Source organism: Alosa pseudoharengus, unplaced genomic scaffold (assembly GCF_046254945.1).
Source record: "Alosa pseudoharengus isolate Yale_2024_CS ecotype anadromous, Long Island Sound unplaced genomic scaffold, YU_APseudo_1.1 YU_APseudo_1.1_scf_23, whole genome shotgun sequence".
NCBI classification, from domain to species: Eukaryota; Metazoa; Chordata; class Actinopteri; order Clupeiformes; family Clupeidae; genus Alosa; species Alosa pseudoharengus.
In genome coordinates this window covers 12430583-12448898 of record NW_027468685.1, presented here as the reverse complement: position 1 = coordinate 12448898, position 18316 = coordinate 12430583, and the positions used below count along the sequence as shown (strand labels likewise).

The 18316-nt window shown below is 37.6% G+C and overlaps 1 protein-coding gene across 8 annotated transcripts; it reads left to right on the top strand.

The window, feature by feature from the left end:
• Positions 1 to 1523: 1523 nt before the first annotated feature.
• Positions 1524 to 13878, top strand: LOC143140570 (class I histocompatibility antigen, F10 alpha chain-like). Of its 8 annotated transcripts, XM_076301559.1 has the most exons (15): positions 1524 to 1690; positions 4376 to 4666; positions 4769 to 5059; positions 5140 to 5424; positions 5890 to 6012; positions 6138 to 6182; positions 6758 to 6793; positions 7863 to 7913; positions 8560 to 8613; positions 9252 to 9296; positions 9670 to 9705; positions 10561 to 10575; positions 11200 to 11241; positions 11692 to 11780; positions 13142 to 13878. In XM_076301559.1, exons 1-14 carry the CDS (start codon positions 1636 to 1638, stop codon positions 11736 to 11738), a joined length of 1416 nt encoding a protein of 471 aa, XP_076157674.1. In that variant the 5' UTR covers positions 1524 to 1635; the 3' UTR covers positions 11739 to 11780; positions 13142 to 13878. The 8 variants fall into 8 exon arrangements, with proteins under 8 accessions (XP_076157674.1, XP_076157675.1, XP_076157676.1 ...); XM_076301560.1 differs by lacking the exon at positions 11692 to 11780; XM_076301561.1 differs by lacking the exons at positions 9252 to 9296; positions 9670 to 9705.
• The last annotated feature ends 4438 nt before the right edge of the window (positions 13879 to 18316 follow it).

The following is an 18316-nucleotide window of genomic DNA, read 5'->3' as shown; positions in this document are numbered from 1 at the left end:
TGGCTAGTTCAAACGTTTGCCAACTTAATAAAAGCTTAACTCGTGTCACACTGTTCGCCAACAGCAACATCCATCTTATTTGTTTTCAAGTAGCAGGGAATTCAAGCCAAACCGTTGCAACTCTGCCATCAATCATTATGTTAAGCCCACCTACCGACTATATACACGATTTCATTGGCCCGGCGAAGTCTGGGGATCTGGAGCTCACAAGCCAACGGAGAGTTGCTAGACTAGTCGCTAGGGGCGCATCTAGATTTCTAGGCTACTAAAGTATAACAAAGTTGTAGTAAAATATAGAGGTAAAAGGTTTGTTACCCTGGTAACATGGGGTTGGACAAAATATCAAGTAGGCTACGGCTGCATATCTAGTAGGCATATGTAAACTGTTAAAAAAAAAAAGACAGTGAATTAAACACTCATTCTTTCATTATTTTAATGGAACAATACGTGGGTTGCACAAGGTAGAAGGGTAACAGGGATGCATTACTATTTTTTATTGTAAATATTGACATAAACGTGAACACTGGGTTACTTACTGTACATATTCCAGTAATAATAAGCTTCATTTTTTATTTGCATACCTTTCATACACAGAATGCAGCTCAAAGTGTCATTACATTTGGACCATTTCACAATACTGGGGGGGGGTAATACAAACAGACAAACAGGACAATACAACAAAACACAGACAAAACAAATCTCTCAAAAGTTAAACAAAACATCAGAGATTCAGAATTAAGTAAAAAATGAGTAATGATGGTAAGAAGATAGATAGGCTACAACAGCACATACAATACAACTAATGCAGTGAAAATAGGAAGACTAGAAGTATAAATAGCAGCAGTAGTATGTAAAATAATGTGAAGAAATATGGCTACAAGATAAAAGTGAGTTAACTAACGGGACAGAATATGTCCTCAAATTCTGGAATGTCCCACCCAACCCCTGCTATACTTGCAACGAAGCGCGGTTGCATTTGCATAGTAACAGATGACGTGTAATCTCCCTGCAACATTCGTTGGTTAGTTTCATTTCATTTTTCTTATCATGTTCCAAAGTGCGACTGAGCCCTCATTAAACTTTAGTCAAGCACTTGAACAGCACACGGATCAACTTTCGGATGTAGGTTCAGACTAATCTGAAGAAAAATGGGATTAATCACACTTGTGGTATTTGTTGGAGTCATCCTGCCCTCTTTAAATGGTAAGTGTGCTGGTTTCTAGTATTCTTGGTTGTGGACGGACATCAGCTGCCTTTGCCCAGAAATTGAATCCACAGATCAATCAAATGCGTCACGTTATCTTAACTTAGCCTTTTCAGCTCTAGATGGTCTAGATGTAAAATAATGTGAAGAAATATGGCTACAAGATAAAAGTGAGTTAACTAACGGGACAGAATATGTCCTCAAATTCTGGAATGTCCCACCCAACCCCTGCTATACTTGCAACGAAGCGCGGTTGCATTTGCATAGTAACAGATGATGTGTAATCTCCCTGCAACATTCGTTGGTTAGTTTCATTTCATTTTTCTCATGATGTTCCAAAGTGCGACTGAGCCCTCATTAAACTTTAGTCAAGCACTTGAACAGCACACGGATCAACTTTCGGATGTAGGTTCAGACTAATCTGAAGAAAAATGGGATTAATCACACTTGTGGTATTTGTTGGAGTCATCCTGCCCTCTTTAAATGGTAAGTGTGCTGGTTTCTAGTATTCTTGGTTGTGGTCGGACATCAGCTGCCTTTGCCCAGAAATTGAATCCACAGATCAATCAAATGCGTCACGTAATCTTAACTTAGCCTTTTCAGCTCTAGATGGTCGTATAGAATATAGCAAGACTTTATGTAATTGTTTTTACAGTATTCAGGTCTGTTGATGTATGAACATAATATGTAGCCATGTGTTTCAAACTTGTTAAGGACTTGACGTATGGTCAAGCCTGTCAATCTGTTGAAAAAATATTTTTACTTCCTTTATGTCCATTTGGAATAAAAGTACCCAGTATTCATCACAGGGCTATATCCAAACTGAAATATGTAATCATATATTTAGAGAGGATAGGCTACTGCCACTCTTTTAAAATGGCATTATTGAAGGACTCAGGCTATTGTGTTCTTCAGCAATTACTGAAATGTTAAACTTAATACAGTAGCTCTTGTCTTAAAATAACATTTAGGACTGGACTGGCTGTTTTGTTATTAATGTCGCCAGAGGTGGGCAGTAACGAAGTACATTTACTTAAGTACTGTACTTAAGTAAAGATTTTGAGTATTTGTACTTCACTTGAGTTAATAAAAAAAAAAAAATACTTTCACTTTCACTTCACTACATCTGAATGACAAAAATCGTACTTTTAACGTCACTACATTTCTGTTAAGGCTCTCGTTACTTTTAACTTTCAATAAACTAGGTCTAGCCTATATCGAAACTCTGTCCCCCCCCTCCCCTCTCTTCTAAAATGTGATGGTTTGTTCACAGGTGACAGCCTAATCACTAATCAGGGTTGCGTCACATCTGTGCGCTAGGCTATAAAACCAAGTTCAACGTCTAACCGTTCTCTATTCCTAAATCGACAGCAAGATGGAGGTAGATGGAGACGGAGATAAAGGCGGATGCCCTGTCGAGTACTCGCACCCATGGCCGTATCTCGACAAAATGTTTAAGTTTACTGAACGGATGAACGATTCCTATCGTTTTAAATGCGTGCTTTGTTTGCCGAAAGTAAACCACATCACTGCATACAAAAATTAAAATAAAATAAACATTTTCTTTCTGTCAGTTGGGTTTCTTCATTCTGTAACATTCTATAATCCCTTATTCTGCAGCTTATACAAGCTAGTCAGGGGCATGCATTTAAGTGTTAAACCTTACACATGTAATTTCAAATTGTACTTTAGTACTTCAGTACTTTCACTTAAGTACAATTTTGAATATGCAACTTTTACTTGTATCGGAGTAACATTTGACCAGTAGTATCTGTACTTTGACTTAAGTACTGAAATTGAGTACTTCGCCCACCTCTGAATGTCGCCTTCCTGGACAATATTGTACAGTTACTGGGAGAGGTTGTGAAAGTGTTGTGTAATGATCACTGATCATTTTCAACATTATGTCTCTGTGTTCATTGCCAATTCTCAACCATTCTTTTGGGAGACACCTCTAAGCCCTACTATCCTGCATTTTACGAAATTTGAGTGATTTGTGGTTTTAGTTTTATTTTTCTCACTGTTAATATAACTTATAGCTCTTGGCCAAGCTATAAGGAAGTGTTGTTAATGTTTAACTTGTGTCTGGCTGTACTACCTAGGTTACAATTAGTTATAAACAGGGTGCGATTTGTAGGGGGGGGTGGTGAGGATTTCCCCCCCTCTGGTTTTCCTATCCCTACCTCTGCTAAATTATTTTTATCCCCGGTGGGGACAACATTTATCCCCCTCTGTCCCTCATATTGATTAATGCTATTTCATATAAGTAAAGCGCTGCAACGTGAGAACAGTCTAGTAGGCTAGCCTACATAATAATCTGACATCAGAAACGCACCGTCACCGTCAGCACTCATGCTGCTGACACAGTGGCTGCGTGATAACTTAATTTGGCCTTGATCGTGCAGGACATTTCAGAATGTCGAGTGTGTAATCCATTATAAATGGCTAGTTTCAATGGAAAAGTTAGCTGGACAAATGAAAGGAAAACGAGAAGGATTCAGTGAAGCATAATAATGTTTTAGAACCTTCAAAATTAGAAAACTGATGCAACTGAGATGGAGAACAACTGCACGTAGAGTAGAACCAGAGAGGGTTAAAGCGGAGCTAGAAATACAGAAAGGATGGAGGCAGCAAAAGTAGAGGAGTCATTTCAGATAGGGCAAGAACAAGGTGAATTTGTATACTTGTCAAAACGTAGACCTACCCTGCATTAGAGGAGCTGATCATCATACCAAGCACACTCACTGTTTAAAGTCATACACCACGGTAAACTAAAACTAAAATGTTACAAAGGTGGCAAAAAAAATATAGGGTATTATTAGCCATGACATTACTAGGCTATGAATCGTTCGCTCATTTTTTTTTTTTGGGATGGGGGGGGTTGGGGGGATTGGGGGGGTTTACAAACTTATTCAAAATCATCCCCCCCTCTGGTTTTTACACAAATCGCACCCTGGTTATAAAGTAAACTTTGATCAATACCAGTGCTGAACAACACTGAAATATGAGCCATACCTCATTTAGCTAAAGGTCATACAATTCCTTGGACTTTGGTTGCTTAGGTCTGCTTAATTGCAGCTGCAATTATGTTATCACTGTAATGTTAATCATTTGTTAAATCTATATTGAAGATTCAGTCTGTGACTTTCAGTTTTGTTAATTCCCCTAAAGCCCTCCCAGGTATGCCAGATAGACATTCTCTCTATTATGTGTATACTGCGCTATCAAAGCCCGTATCTGCACCTGGCGTCTTTGAATTCACCGGCATGGGTGTCCTGGATAATCGAAAGATTGACTACTACAACAGTGTCGATAAGATGAAGATCCCTCAACAGAACTGGATGAGAGAGAAGCTTCCCGCAGACTACTGGGAGAAAGGAACCCAGTCACGCAGGAGCAAAGAGCAGTGGTTCAAAGTCAATGTGAACATCCTAATGGAACGCAAGAGGCAAAATAACTCTGGTGAGTAACAAGTCTGAAAGTATTAAATAGACTAAATTAAACTATGGCAACCATGTGTCTGGTTTGCTTTATTTGCACTGCTTGTTGTTTATCCCCCTGCAGATGTTCACGTCCTGAACTGGCGACATGGTTGTGTGGTTGACAAATTCCCAGATGGTCGTGTCCAATTCATCAAGGGGGCTGATGAGTACAGCTATGATGGACGGGATTTCCTGTCCTTTGATGATGCCTCCATGCAGTGGATAGCCCCAGTTAATGAAGCTGTACAAACGAAGCAGAAGTGGGATGGGGTTCCCATCCTTAATCAGTACACCAAGGGCTACCTGGAGAAGGAATGCGTGGACTGGCTGGACAAATTCATCACCTATGCTGACGCGGAACTCAAAGGATCTAGTATGTACTCTGGGATGTGTTTTCTTTTGTCAGAGAATAATCTGGAAAACAAAAGGTCACTAATATCACTTATTTTACAGTTCCACCCAAAGTTTATCTCTTTGCTCGGACAAGCAAGGAGTCTGCGGACAAGCTGACTATGACCTGCCTGGCCACAGGGTTTCTTCCAAAAGACATTGAAATGTTTATTAAGAAGGGAGGATCCATTGTGGAAGGAGTCAGTGTCCAAGATGTCTATCCAAATGGCGATGGAACCCACCAGGCCAGATTGGTTGTGAACGTACCTAAATCAGAGGCCAATGATTATCAGTGTTCTGTTAACCACAGGACCCTCCAGGCACCAGAGGTCAGAACTTGGGAAACAGGTAAGGGTTACTTTTACCTTTTTCACCACACATATCCATCTTATCATCTTTGTGTTTGTGTACTGTATGAATATGATGTATGTACCAGGCATTTTAAGACCCATGCACACTTGATCTGGCACTTGAGTCACACTCACTGATACAGATTTCATTACAGATCAGTACTGACTCAGGTATCTAAACCCTTTTGACAAAAATACTAAGACTCATCATATGAAGAGCCTTTTTTTAAAAGATTCTGTTTTGTACTTCTGCAAACTTATGAATCATGTACATAGGCCTAAATGAACACACAGTGTCATAATTAAATAGTAACCTCATGCATAGGTCATTAGGAGTTCGAGCATACTGTTTTTCTATATGTGCAAATCTTTAGGTCAAGTAATGTTCATTTAACGGTGACAGAAATAGTGCTTCATTGAGTTGAGTTAATGAATCATAATGTTTACTAATATTTGTGCTTAGATGGACTTGTGACGGATGAAACTTCATCCATTGGTGTGATTGCGGGAGGAGCTGCTGGAGGTGCAGTTGTACTTATTGCTCTCATAGCTGGGCTTGTGGTCATGATCAAGAAAAAAGGAACTGGTAGGTTCTCCAACACAGTAGTGATGGAATGTTATATAAAAATAACACTTGTGTCTATATTAGTAAAGATCAAAATGCCATTCAAATTAGAATGAAGTATTAACATGTTTTATTTGATGTTATAGGGAAGACTATTGAGAGGAATGGGTATGAGCAGCAGCCTATTGCAGGTGAGCCCATCTATTGTTTCTTATGATAAACCACATTTTTGTAAGGAGACGTTGACACAAACAACATTATACTGCATCACAAAAGAGTGTTATGTGATGGCAATAATGTTGATGTTTTACCTTTTTAATACGAAAGGGGACCTTAAAGAACTGTTCATTTCAAATTTCAATTAGACATTGTTTTTAGTTAAGCCAGAATAACATAGGCATGTCAGAGGCATCCTGTTATTGTGAAACTAATTTTCACTACATTTTATGAACCCACTATTATATCTGTAAGGTCAGTTTGTTATGGTCTTCATAAACAAATTGTAGAGACTAAATCCATGGGATTTTCTGGGTGCCCATGATGCCTTTTATTCCTGACAGTCTCCCAAATAGAATCAGACACATCTCTAATTAACATTGTAGGGAACATGACTGATAAAAAAGTGAGTTTGCTGCACCCACAGTGACACTCAGTTCAATGCATGTTATGCATCTCTTGATTCATCTGTTTCTGTTTGTTTTGTTTTTGTTTGTTTTTGCCTCCATCACATAATGAAATATTAACATGATTTTAATTGATGCTATAGGGAAGAATGCACATGAGCAGCATCCCCTTAAAGGAGGTGAGTCCATATTGTCTCTTATGATAAACCAAACCTTTCTGTGGAGGCACTGAAACAAACAACACTGTAATCTCAAATATTATATATTACACTGTAATCTCAAAACACTCTTAATATTGAATATTTCAGTAGAGATGGAATAACACAGACATCTTAGAAGCATCCTGTTATTGTGAAATTTCTCTTCATTACACTATATGAACACACTGCATAGTCTGTTGATAGTCGTTATCATGCATTAACTTTAGCTATTGCTTGCTCTGGGTGCATTAAACAGTGTTTGGACTCAGTTCTCTGCATGTTGTGCACCTTGATTCATTTGTTTCTGTTTGTTTCTTTTGTTTTTTAATTTGCAACCATGCTCCATTGGACAAAAGTACATATTGTTCCTTTTAGATCCTCCAGCACAACAGCTCAGACCAATGATTTATCTATTTTTGCATTGTAAGGCTGGATAAACCTATTGATCTATTATTATTACTCTTTATGTCTGTTTCAGATTCTAGTTCAAAGGGAAGCATGGTCTCATATTTTAATTTTAAAATATGATTTATTTGATAAAATATGAATGACTTTAAATACTGCAGATTGATTAAATGATAATGGGCTGTAAAAGTGTTTATGTGTATTGGATTAGTATTTCCTTAATTATTTCTGGCAGGCTGTGTTGGGTTACTGTCTGCTGTTATAATGGCAAATAAATGAAAAAATAGTCTCACTGCCATTAAACAAAAAAAGTTAGTTGTTTTACAGGAACAAACGGTAACATTGACCAATAATGACTAAAGCTAATTTCAACTGACTCTGTTAGTCGACATAAACTCTTTAGCTCTGTACTAGTACAGTAACAAGGCTGTATTAGATTAAAACAGTACATTTTAGCCAGGCAGGAAAAAAGGAGATGGTAGTTGGACATATAATTTGATATAAACATTACACTTGTGTCACACGTGTGTCTACGTATATCAGTAAAGATCAGAATGATCACCCTAATTAGAATAATCCTTTGCTTTTCAGTGAGTCTCCATCACATAATTAAATATTAACATGTTTTTAATTGATGTCATAGGGAATGCTACTGTGCAGGATGCAGCACAAGCTGAGAAGCAGCCTCTAAACGGTGAATCCATCTATTGTTTCTTATGATAAACCACACTTTTTCACACAAGGAGACATTAACAAACAGCTTAAATAATGCATCACAAAAAAGTCTTATTCGATGCCAACAAAGAACTGTTTATTTCAAATATTTCAATTTGACATTGTTTTTAGTGAAGCCTGAATAACATGGGCATATTAGAGGCACCCTGTAATTGTGAAACGCCTTTTCACTACATTTTATGAACCCATTATTATATCTGTACGGTCAGTTTGTTGTGGACTTCATACTAAATCCATGGGCTTCTCTGGGTGCACATGAAGCCTTTTATACCTGACTGTCTCCCAAATAGAATCGGGCAAGTTTCTAATTAGCATTGTAGGGAACATGACAGATAAAAAGATCCTGTATTTATTTTGTCTGACCCATGTAGGCTATATTAGCAAATGGATTAAAACAGTTGATTTTTTAGCCAGGCAAGAAAAAGGGGGTGGTAATTTCTATACAACTGTAGTGATGGAAATTGATATGAACATAATACTTTTGTGTTTATATCAGTAAAGATCAGAATTGGCCGAATGGCCATTGAAATTATAATAATCCATTGCTTTTCAGTGTGTTGCCATCACATAATCAAGTATTAACATGTTTCTAATTTATGCTATAGAGAACAAGACTAGAGAGAAGGACGCACGACCAGCTGAGAAACAGCATCTGGCAGGTATGCCCATCTTTGTTTCTTATGATAAAACACATTTTTGTAAGGAGATATTGAAACAAACACCATCACAAAAGAGTGTTTTATCTTTTTATACGAAGGGGGACCTTAAAGAACTATTCATTTTAAATATTTCAATTAGACATTGTTTTTAGTGAAGCCAGAATAACATGTATGTTAGAGGCATCCTGTTATTGTGAAACTAATTTTCACTACATTTTATGAACCCACTATTATATCTGTAAGGTCAGTTTGTTATGGTCTTCATAAACAAATTGTAGAGACTAAATCCATGGGATTTTCTGGGTGCCCATGATGCCTTTTATTCCTGACAGTCTCCCAAATAGAATCAGACACATCTCTAATTAACATTGTAGGGAACATGACTGATAAAAAAGTGAGTTTGCTGCACCCACAGTGACACTCAGTTCAATGCATGTTATGCATCTCTTGATTCATCTGTTTCTGTTTGTTTTGTTTTTGTTTTGCAACCATACTCAATTGGGTAAAAACTACATATTGTTCCTTTTAGATCCTCCAACGCAACAGTTCAGACCAATAATTATTTGACTAGTGTTTTTGTATTATAAGGCTGGATACATCTATTGACCCATTATCATGACACTTAATATCTGTTTCAGACTCCAGTTCAGAGGGAAGCCAAGACTCTGGTTTGGAGACAAGAGGTAAGATATCTCATATTTGAATTAGAGAATAGTAATGAGGACTTAATATTACAGACTGATTAAATGATTATGGGCATTAGTATTTCCCTAATGATTTGCTAATTTCAACTGTTTATTCTGTTAGTTGACATAAACTCTGGTCTGTATTAGTACAAGGCTGTGTTAGAAAATTGAAAACTGTCAGATTCAAGATTTTAGGCAGGCAAGAAAAAAGGACAGTGATGGAATTGGATATAAAATAATTCTTGTGTCACACATGTATCTACTTATATCAGTTAAGATCAGAATGGTATTGAATTAGAGTATTCCTTTGCTTTTCAGTGTGCCTCCATCACATAATGAAATATTAACATGATTTTAATTGATGCTATAGGGAAGAATGCACATGAGCAGCAGCCCCTTAAAGGAGGTGAGTCCATATTGTCTCTTATGATAAACCAAACCTTTCTGTGGAGGCACTGAAACAAACAACACTGTAATCTCAAATGTTATATATTACACTGTAATCTCAAAACACTCTTAATATTGAATATTTCAGTAGAGATGGAATAACACAGACATCTTAGAAGCATCCTGTTATTGTGAAATTTCTCTTCATTACACTATATGAACACACTGCATAGTCTGTTGATAGTCGTTATCATGCATTAACTTTAGCTATTGCTTGCTCTGGGTGCATTAAACAGTGTTTGGACTCAGTTCTCTGCATGTTGTGCACCTTGATTCATTTGTTTCTGTTTGTTTCTTTTGTTTTTAATTTGCAACCATGCATTTTAAATATTTCAATTAGACATTGTTTTTTGTGAAGCCAGAATAACATGTATGTTAGAGGCATCCTGTTATTGTGAAACTTTTCACTACATTTTATGAACCCGTTATTATATCTGTACAGTCAGTTTGTTGTGGTCTTCATAAAAAAATTGTAGACTAAATCCATGGGCTTCTCTGGGTGGCCATGATGCTTTTTATACCTGACTGTCTCCCAAATAGAATCAGATAAGTTTCTAATTAGCACTGTAGGGAACATGACTGATAAAAAAAATGTCAAATAGTAAATGGATTAAAACAGTCAATTTTTTTAACCAGGCAAGAAAAAGGGGATGGTAGTTATACATTGTTTATATCAATGGAATTTGATATAAACATAATACTTTTGTGTTTATATCAGTAAAGATCAGAATGGCCATTCAATTAGAATAATCCATTGGTTTTCAGTGTGTTGCCATCACATAATGTATTAACATGTTTTTAATTTATGCTATAGGGAAGAAGACGGGAGGTAAGCCCATCTATTGTTTCTTATCATAAACCGCATTTTTGTAAGGAGACATTGAAACAAACAGCTTGATTATACTGCTTCACAAAAGAAAGTTATTCAGTGCCTATAATGTTTATGTTTTACCTTTTTCCATGAACATGGACCTTAAAAACTTAATTTAAAATATTTCAATTTGACATTGTTTTGCGTAGAGCTGGAATAACAGGCATGTTAGAGGCCTACTGTTATTGTGAAACTACTTTGAACACACTGCATTTATATCTGTAAGGTCAGTTTGTTATGGCTAAAAGATTGTAGAGACTAAATCCATGGGCTTCTCTGGGTGCATGATGCCTTTCATTCCTGACCGTCTCCCCAATAGAATCAGACACATTTCTAATTAGCATTGTAGAGAACATGCTACAATGCTAATTACAAAAATATCCTGTGTTTATTTTGCTGCACCCATGTAATGACAAACTCAGTTCTATGCATCTTGATTAAGCTGGTTTCGTTTTGGCACAAACTGCATATTGTTCCTTTTAGATGTTCCAGCGCCAAAGTTCAGACCAATGATGATTTACCTGTATTGTAAGGCTGGATAAACCTATTAACCCATTATTATTACTTTAATATCTATTTCAGATTCTAGTTCAGAGGGAAGCCAAGACTCTGGTTTGAACACACGTAAGATGTCTCATATTTGAATTAGAAAATATGACTTAATACTGCAGATTAATTAAATGATAATAGGCTGTAAAAGTGTTTCATGTCTGTTGAATTAGTATTTCCTTAATTATTTATGGCAGGCTGTGTTGGGTTACTGCCTGCTGTTACAATAGCAAATAAAAAATGGTCTTACTGCCATTTCACCAAGTTAGTTTTTTTTTACTGGAAGATTGACCAATAGGAATGACTAAAGCTTATTTCAACTGTAATGTTTTTAAGTCGACATAAACTCTTTTGGTCTGTAGGCTAATCAGAGGTTATATTTGTAAGTTGAGTGAAACGGTTCTAGACACTTGAGTGATTTTGTAACATGGGTTACTTATCTCCCTTGTGTCTTTTATGGAAGCTGTTGAAGCCTTTATAATTTTTTCATCTTGTGATTGATATTCACCATCTTATTCACAACAGCATCCCCTCCCAGCTCAGATAAGGGTAGTAATGATGCCATTGTGTGAAAAACAGTGTGCCGTGAATATTTTGCTGGATGGTAATGGTTGGTGAGTATCATACTGGCACACCATAATAAAAGTGATGAAAAAAATATTTTTTGTTTTATCTTGCTCTATTAGGCTGTAGTATGAAAATTTGTGAATAATCTTTTTCAAAGGACCCTCCCATTCAATTTCTATGAACCTCTACCAAACGGTTGAGGCGCCTGTTTATGGTAAAAGTCAGTTATCTGACTTTGCCGTGAGATTATTGTGTTTTACTGAAAGAAAAAATATTTTTTCCCCCAATTATTATCTTATTATGTTGTAGCCCTGGTCCCAGAGTTTAAGAAAAATCATGTTAACAAGAAATAAACTCATTTTCACTATACCTGCAGACCACTTAAGTAAATGTTCCATTGAAATTAATGGGATTATATGGATTTAGGTGCAAGTAAGTGTACACATAATACATTTTGGTCTGTACCATGAAGAGAAAACTGATTCAACTATATAAACCATTTCTGAAATCTTAGACCCTCAGGATGTGATCTAACATGACATGAGATATGTCCCACCCTCCTCATTAGTATGCTGTCCATGCATAACACATTGGGTATTGGTAAATTAATCACATGGCTGATACATTTTGGACTGTACCATGAAGGAAAAACTATTTAAACAACCTAAACCATATATTGTCTGAAAGCATATACCCTCAAGATGTGAACTGACATGGGTTTTGACATTTGTCACCCTCCTCATGACATGATAGCCCAAAACGTTATTAGCTATACACACTATTTACCAATAACCAATGTATTATGCATGGGCAGCATACTAATAAGGAGAGTGGGACATGTCTCATGTCATGTTAGATTACATCCTGAGGGTCTAAGGTTTCAGAAAATATATGGTTTATACAGTTGAATTAGTTCCCCCTTCATGGTACAGACCAAAATGTATTGAATTGCATAGCTAGTAAGCATATTTGATATATTTTATGCTTATGCATGCTTTTTAAACATATATATATATGAAGAGTTCAGATGCAAAACCCTCTAAATCCGTCTGACCACTTTTCTTTTAAATGAGCATTTAAATTCAGGCTCCTATAGGTTTTTGCCTATAAATCGATATTTCAGTCCAGGAAGAGAGTGGTATTTAGTGGGTTTAGAAGTTAAATTATTTGATTAGCGTATGTGTGGAGAGCATCCCCTCACCATCTTTATCTCATTTTTGACATATAGGTGGCATTTAGAGGCTTTTGCATATGAACCCTTCATATATATATATATATATATATATATATATGCTGTGTTTATGACTGATTTATGACTGCAAATGACTGAAATTCCTGTGCTTTTGGGTTTTGGGGGGGGGGGGGATTCTCTATCACATTCTTGATAGTTTTGTCATTTTTATTTCAGAGTGAAGCAAAATCAACAGTTCCTCCATTGCTGAGTAACCAGAAGACACCAGTTGAGCTCAGAACAAAACAAATGGCTGGTGAATGACAATGTTTACTAATTATTTTGAATCATTTTCAAAGATTTTAACATCAAACAAATTCACTTGTATTACATGCAGTTCTAATGGACAGGATTAGGACTCCACTTTGTTTGGAGACCACTTTCAAACACAGTGTTCATAGTACAGAGTACTCCCACAGATTATACTATACCTCATTGCCATCACTGGAAAGTGGTGGTTTCTCATACACACACTCCAAAGCGAAGATTCTAGAGCGGAACTGTGTTCAAGAATCTTTGCTCCAAAGTGCTCTCCACTCCATAACAATGTTAATTTCTATATCCAAAATTAGTTTGATCTTAACATTAAGATTGCATCTGCTAAATGAATAAATGTAAATGTAAGATTAAGCTGTTCAGCACCAAGTGTTTTATGTGAGCATTTGTGGCTTCATGATTTTATTTTATTATTTTAATTAATTACAAAGTGCTTATTTTCTACGTTTCTTGCTCTTCTGATGAAATATGAGCATGGATTTAACACTTTTATTAAGCTATGCAACCACCATGTCTGTCCTAGCGTCATTTTCATGCACTCGTAATTCCCTGGAATTACATTCTCTAGTTGAACTTTGTGTTGCACTCAGTGCATGAAAATGCGCTATGTAAACAATAAACTTAATTATTCATTATAAGGGTAGGAGTTTGTTTGTGTTTATATTTTCTAAGTTGTTTGTTTTTATTAGACATAAAGTGCTGCTTAGCACTTTGATTAGACAAAAAGCCTAGTCCTAGACTAAAAGCTAAATCTCTACTGAAGTGATGAGTTTTTAAAATAAATCTTTTTAAAAAATGATGTCTGCTCTCCTTTGTTATTGTGAATATTCTCAAGTACTACACATGAACATTTATGAAGAATTCACTGTGGCCACATATTCCAGTATTGTTTAAGCACATATTAGAATATTTGGGTTCTTTTCCTTGGGTATAAGGAAACCTTATGGAGAAGGCTTAAGGATGTTTTGTACAACCAATTTTATTTTTTAGGAAACCTTAAATCAGAATTTTAGGAAAATCTTAACTTCAGATGTTTTGTGCAACTGGCCCCTGAGCTGTTGGGAGATGTGGTTTCAGTTTTTCCCAGCCGATCTTGTTTTCCTTACCATTGTCCCAGTCCATTTTGTTTGATTTTGCTTTGTGAAACCATTGTTACTCATCTAACATTTTTTCTCACTATCCTCTATTCTCTGTATCTGTGGGCAGCTCTTAAATTCCAATTCAATTCTTGAATTTCACTTGCATTTCAATTGAGGTAGCATACAGGAAGCAGAATTGCAATTCGAATTGTGCACAACCCTGTTGGGCAGAATAGGACAGGATACCTACTGACACAGTACTATAGTTAGCCATTTTAACCCTTTCCCTGTGATTCTACTCTACTCATAACTCAGGCCATAATTTATCCTGCTCTGTGAATGATGGTGACTTAGTGAGTCAACATGTAAATGTAAATCGTAAATCAGGTTTCTAGGCCAAGTATAATTGCTTATACAAGGAATTTGGTCCCTGCATTTATCCCATCCGTGAATTAGTGAACACACAGAGCACACAGTGAACACACAGTGAGGTGAAGCACACACTAACCCGGAGCAGTGAGCTGCCTTACTACAGCGGCGCTTGGGGAGCAGTGAGGGGTTAGGTGCCTTGCTCAAGGGCACTTCAGCCGTTCCCACTGGTCGGGGATCAAAGGGGGTGATCAACATTTTGAACAGTTTAACTTTGTGAACAAGTCACTTTTGTAAACATTCTATTGGGGTGGCCAGTAATAAAGCATCATAGTCCATTGGTTTTTAAAGGCATTAGATGAAGTTCCTCCCTTTCTTTGTAAAACATATATATTTAGTCGTTACTCGATTCAGACGCACATAGTACACAATTCAGCAGTCTTATCAGTGTTTACGTTGCTGGGCTGCTGAGCCACACCCAGCGTGCGCATCTGTGAAGGGCAGATAAGATTTGCGGGTCCTAAAAACGCTGGCTAGACCACGTTAACAAACCAAGGTGACGGTGGCCAATGACCTATATTGCTAAAGTAAATGGATTGCCTGTAAGAAGGTGAGAAGAAGGAAAACGGAATTTCGGAATTCAGGATGTTGTGGGTTAGAATCTACAACAGGACATAGATTTGTACCTTAAGCTTTTGCATTAATCATTTTTAGGCTGTTTATTTATTTAGAGTAAAACAATATGTATGCATTTATTAAGGTAATTATTACATTTCCTCTGCCAACTGGGGTAAAACAATTCCAATTTCTGTTGCATTCATGCTATATTGTACAATATAACACATTGAACAGGGGTGTATATGGCATCCTAATGTTATGAGGGGAAAAAGCTGACAAAATGACTGTTTATCAAAGGTTGCTTACTCAGCACAGAAAGGAAATATTAAGACATTTGAATGAGCCCATTAGACTACCTAAAGTATAGAGAAAATATTAGAAATCTGAATCAGCCTATAACCTCAAGTAGGAAAATATTAGAAATGATCCTTGGGATGTCATAAGGCTTGAGAACAGAGAAAGGATTTTGGATCATGCCTCAACACTCACGGATGTGATTGGCAAAGGTAAAAAAATAAAAATACAGAGCACATTTGGACTGACGACCCCGCCCCAACACCAGCCAATCCGAAAGATTATCATGGAAAATATAATATTAAGATATGCAACATAATTATAATAATGGTATTGTATAACAATACTCACAATAATAGCTATATTTGTATGTTTTATTTATTTGTTTATTTTTGCTTTTATTTTCCCTTCCAATTTGCTGCAGCCCCCATTTTGAAAACCACTGTGTTATATAGTATAATAAAATATAACACATGAATGGTGGTTGTGCTGGTGGCTCAGTGGTTAGAGTCCTAACACTACATGGCCAAGGGCATTGGTTCAAAACTCAGCTCAGGCTGATACATTATGTTGCATCGTATATACATGTGCTGTATATAATAAATATATATAATATATACATGCAGCGAGCAACTTGAGGCTGGTGCAGTTGTAGAGTCCTTCACCTCTAGAGTATTGGATTTGAGGCCTTAATGTAGTAGACCGATATTATGTTGCATCACATCCCAGCGTTCACATCTACATGTGCGCACAGAGAGCAGCATGGGCGGATTATGAACTTTCGGGCCCCTGGGCCCAGATGTATTAAGGGCCCCCCACTTATTGTCGTATATGTGGAAGGGGGGGTTTGAGGGTCCACCCCAGAACAATTTTAATTTGTTTGATGTGATTTCCTGTATTCTGGTGCATTTTGGAGATGGCCAATACTAAATTCAATCAGATTCATAGCCTACATCCTGATTTGTTGATATTGAGGCAATGATTCCATGCAAAGGCTTGGGCTTCAGGGCCCCCTGACCCCTTGGGCCCCTAGGCCCAGTAGGCCCGTTCAGTAATCCATCCCTGGAGAGCAGCTAGGTAGTGGAGCACTGGTGGCACAGTGTTAGTGCCCCAAGCATTACTTGGTGTTTTAAGCCCCCAACGTCGTCTTCCAGGCAGCGCTGCATGGAAGGTATGGGTTAGGCAAGGGTTAGGATTAGGTGTCTTGAAGTCGATGATCGCAGCGCTGCCTTGAAGTCGACGGTGGGGACTTAAAACACCATTGAGCGCCCCAAGCTGCCATGGTCACAGGTTCAAAGACCTGCTGGACTCACAGAAGGACCTGAGGCTGAGAGCGACACCTGGAACAGGTGCAACAGCCAGGATAGATACAGAGGTGAGGTGTGGAAGAAAACATCAGGGGGCTTACTTGGCTCCCCGAAACCATCCAGAGGAACCTACAGGAAACTTTATGGTAAGAACTAGAAGAGACACAGATATTTATATAAACCTGCCAATACAATGTGAGTCTCTAAAGGGTATACTGTAAATGTCACACAACAGCAGGCTCTTTACTAGAGTTCACCTCTGACTGGTTACATCAGAACACACGCACCCCCTTACCCCAGCAGCACTCTGGTCACCCCTCTCCAAACTGGGCTGAGAACCTGTGACCTGACACATGGCAGCCCCACACCTTACCCCTGCACCCACACCACACATGGCAGCGCCACACCTTACCCCTACACCAACACCACACACATGGCAGCCCCACACCTTACCCCTACACCAACACTACCCACTACTGTCTCCTGGCAGTTGTGGATTTGAGGTTAACCTTGGAAGACAGCAAAACCTGATATCAACTCAACCATGTGAATAAGACTGACTGATAAATGACAGATTAGAGTACTATAGTGTCAGCTTCTGTATACATTCACATCACACGCAGGCAAATCCTATGTAGAGATGGCGCTAGAAATGTTGGGTCCTTGTTTTTGGGTGCTTTTTTCTGTACTGTAGCCATTTCCATTTCTGTCAAAACCACATTGAGCGTGGAGAGTGACGTTTGTGTATTCCTGCAACAACTTTCTAACATAAATAACATTTAAAAGATTGACATTAGATGTGGATATACAGAGTAACAAGCTTCTAACATAAGCCTACCATAATTAATCAACAAACTTTCAAATTTTGTCATGTTGTATTGCAATTAGATGAAAATAAAATTAGGCCTTCATGTGGGGAAAATGTAGCCTGGAAAATCCAGACCCTGATAATCTAGAAAGATTAAGGGTCTGGCAAAGAACAATGTAATGGGCCAATTTGAGGGGCGGCAACAAGCATGCATTTAAAAATCTCACTGCACGCAATTGGATAACACTAGACCATGTTTACTCCGAATTATTTCGGACTTCGACGCAATCGGATAACACTACGACCAATGTGTACCGTCCTCCAACGTTGCAGCGCTGTCTTCATCAGTTTAGCTGGTTTTCCGGAATGTTGGGGTAAAAGTAACGTGCATCATTGCTCTTTGCCAGAGTGTCTCGCAGAGACAATTCCATTGTGCTCTCGCGAGAACTCTGGATTTCCAGGGTAGGGAAAATGTCCTATATCTATATATTTATAAACGGCTTACATTCCGACACCTAAACAGACATTAGCCATGTCCAACAATAGCTAAATGTTAGAAAACTTATACATAATCAATTCAGGATGGGTAACATACCTTATG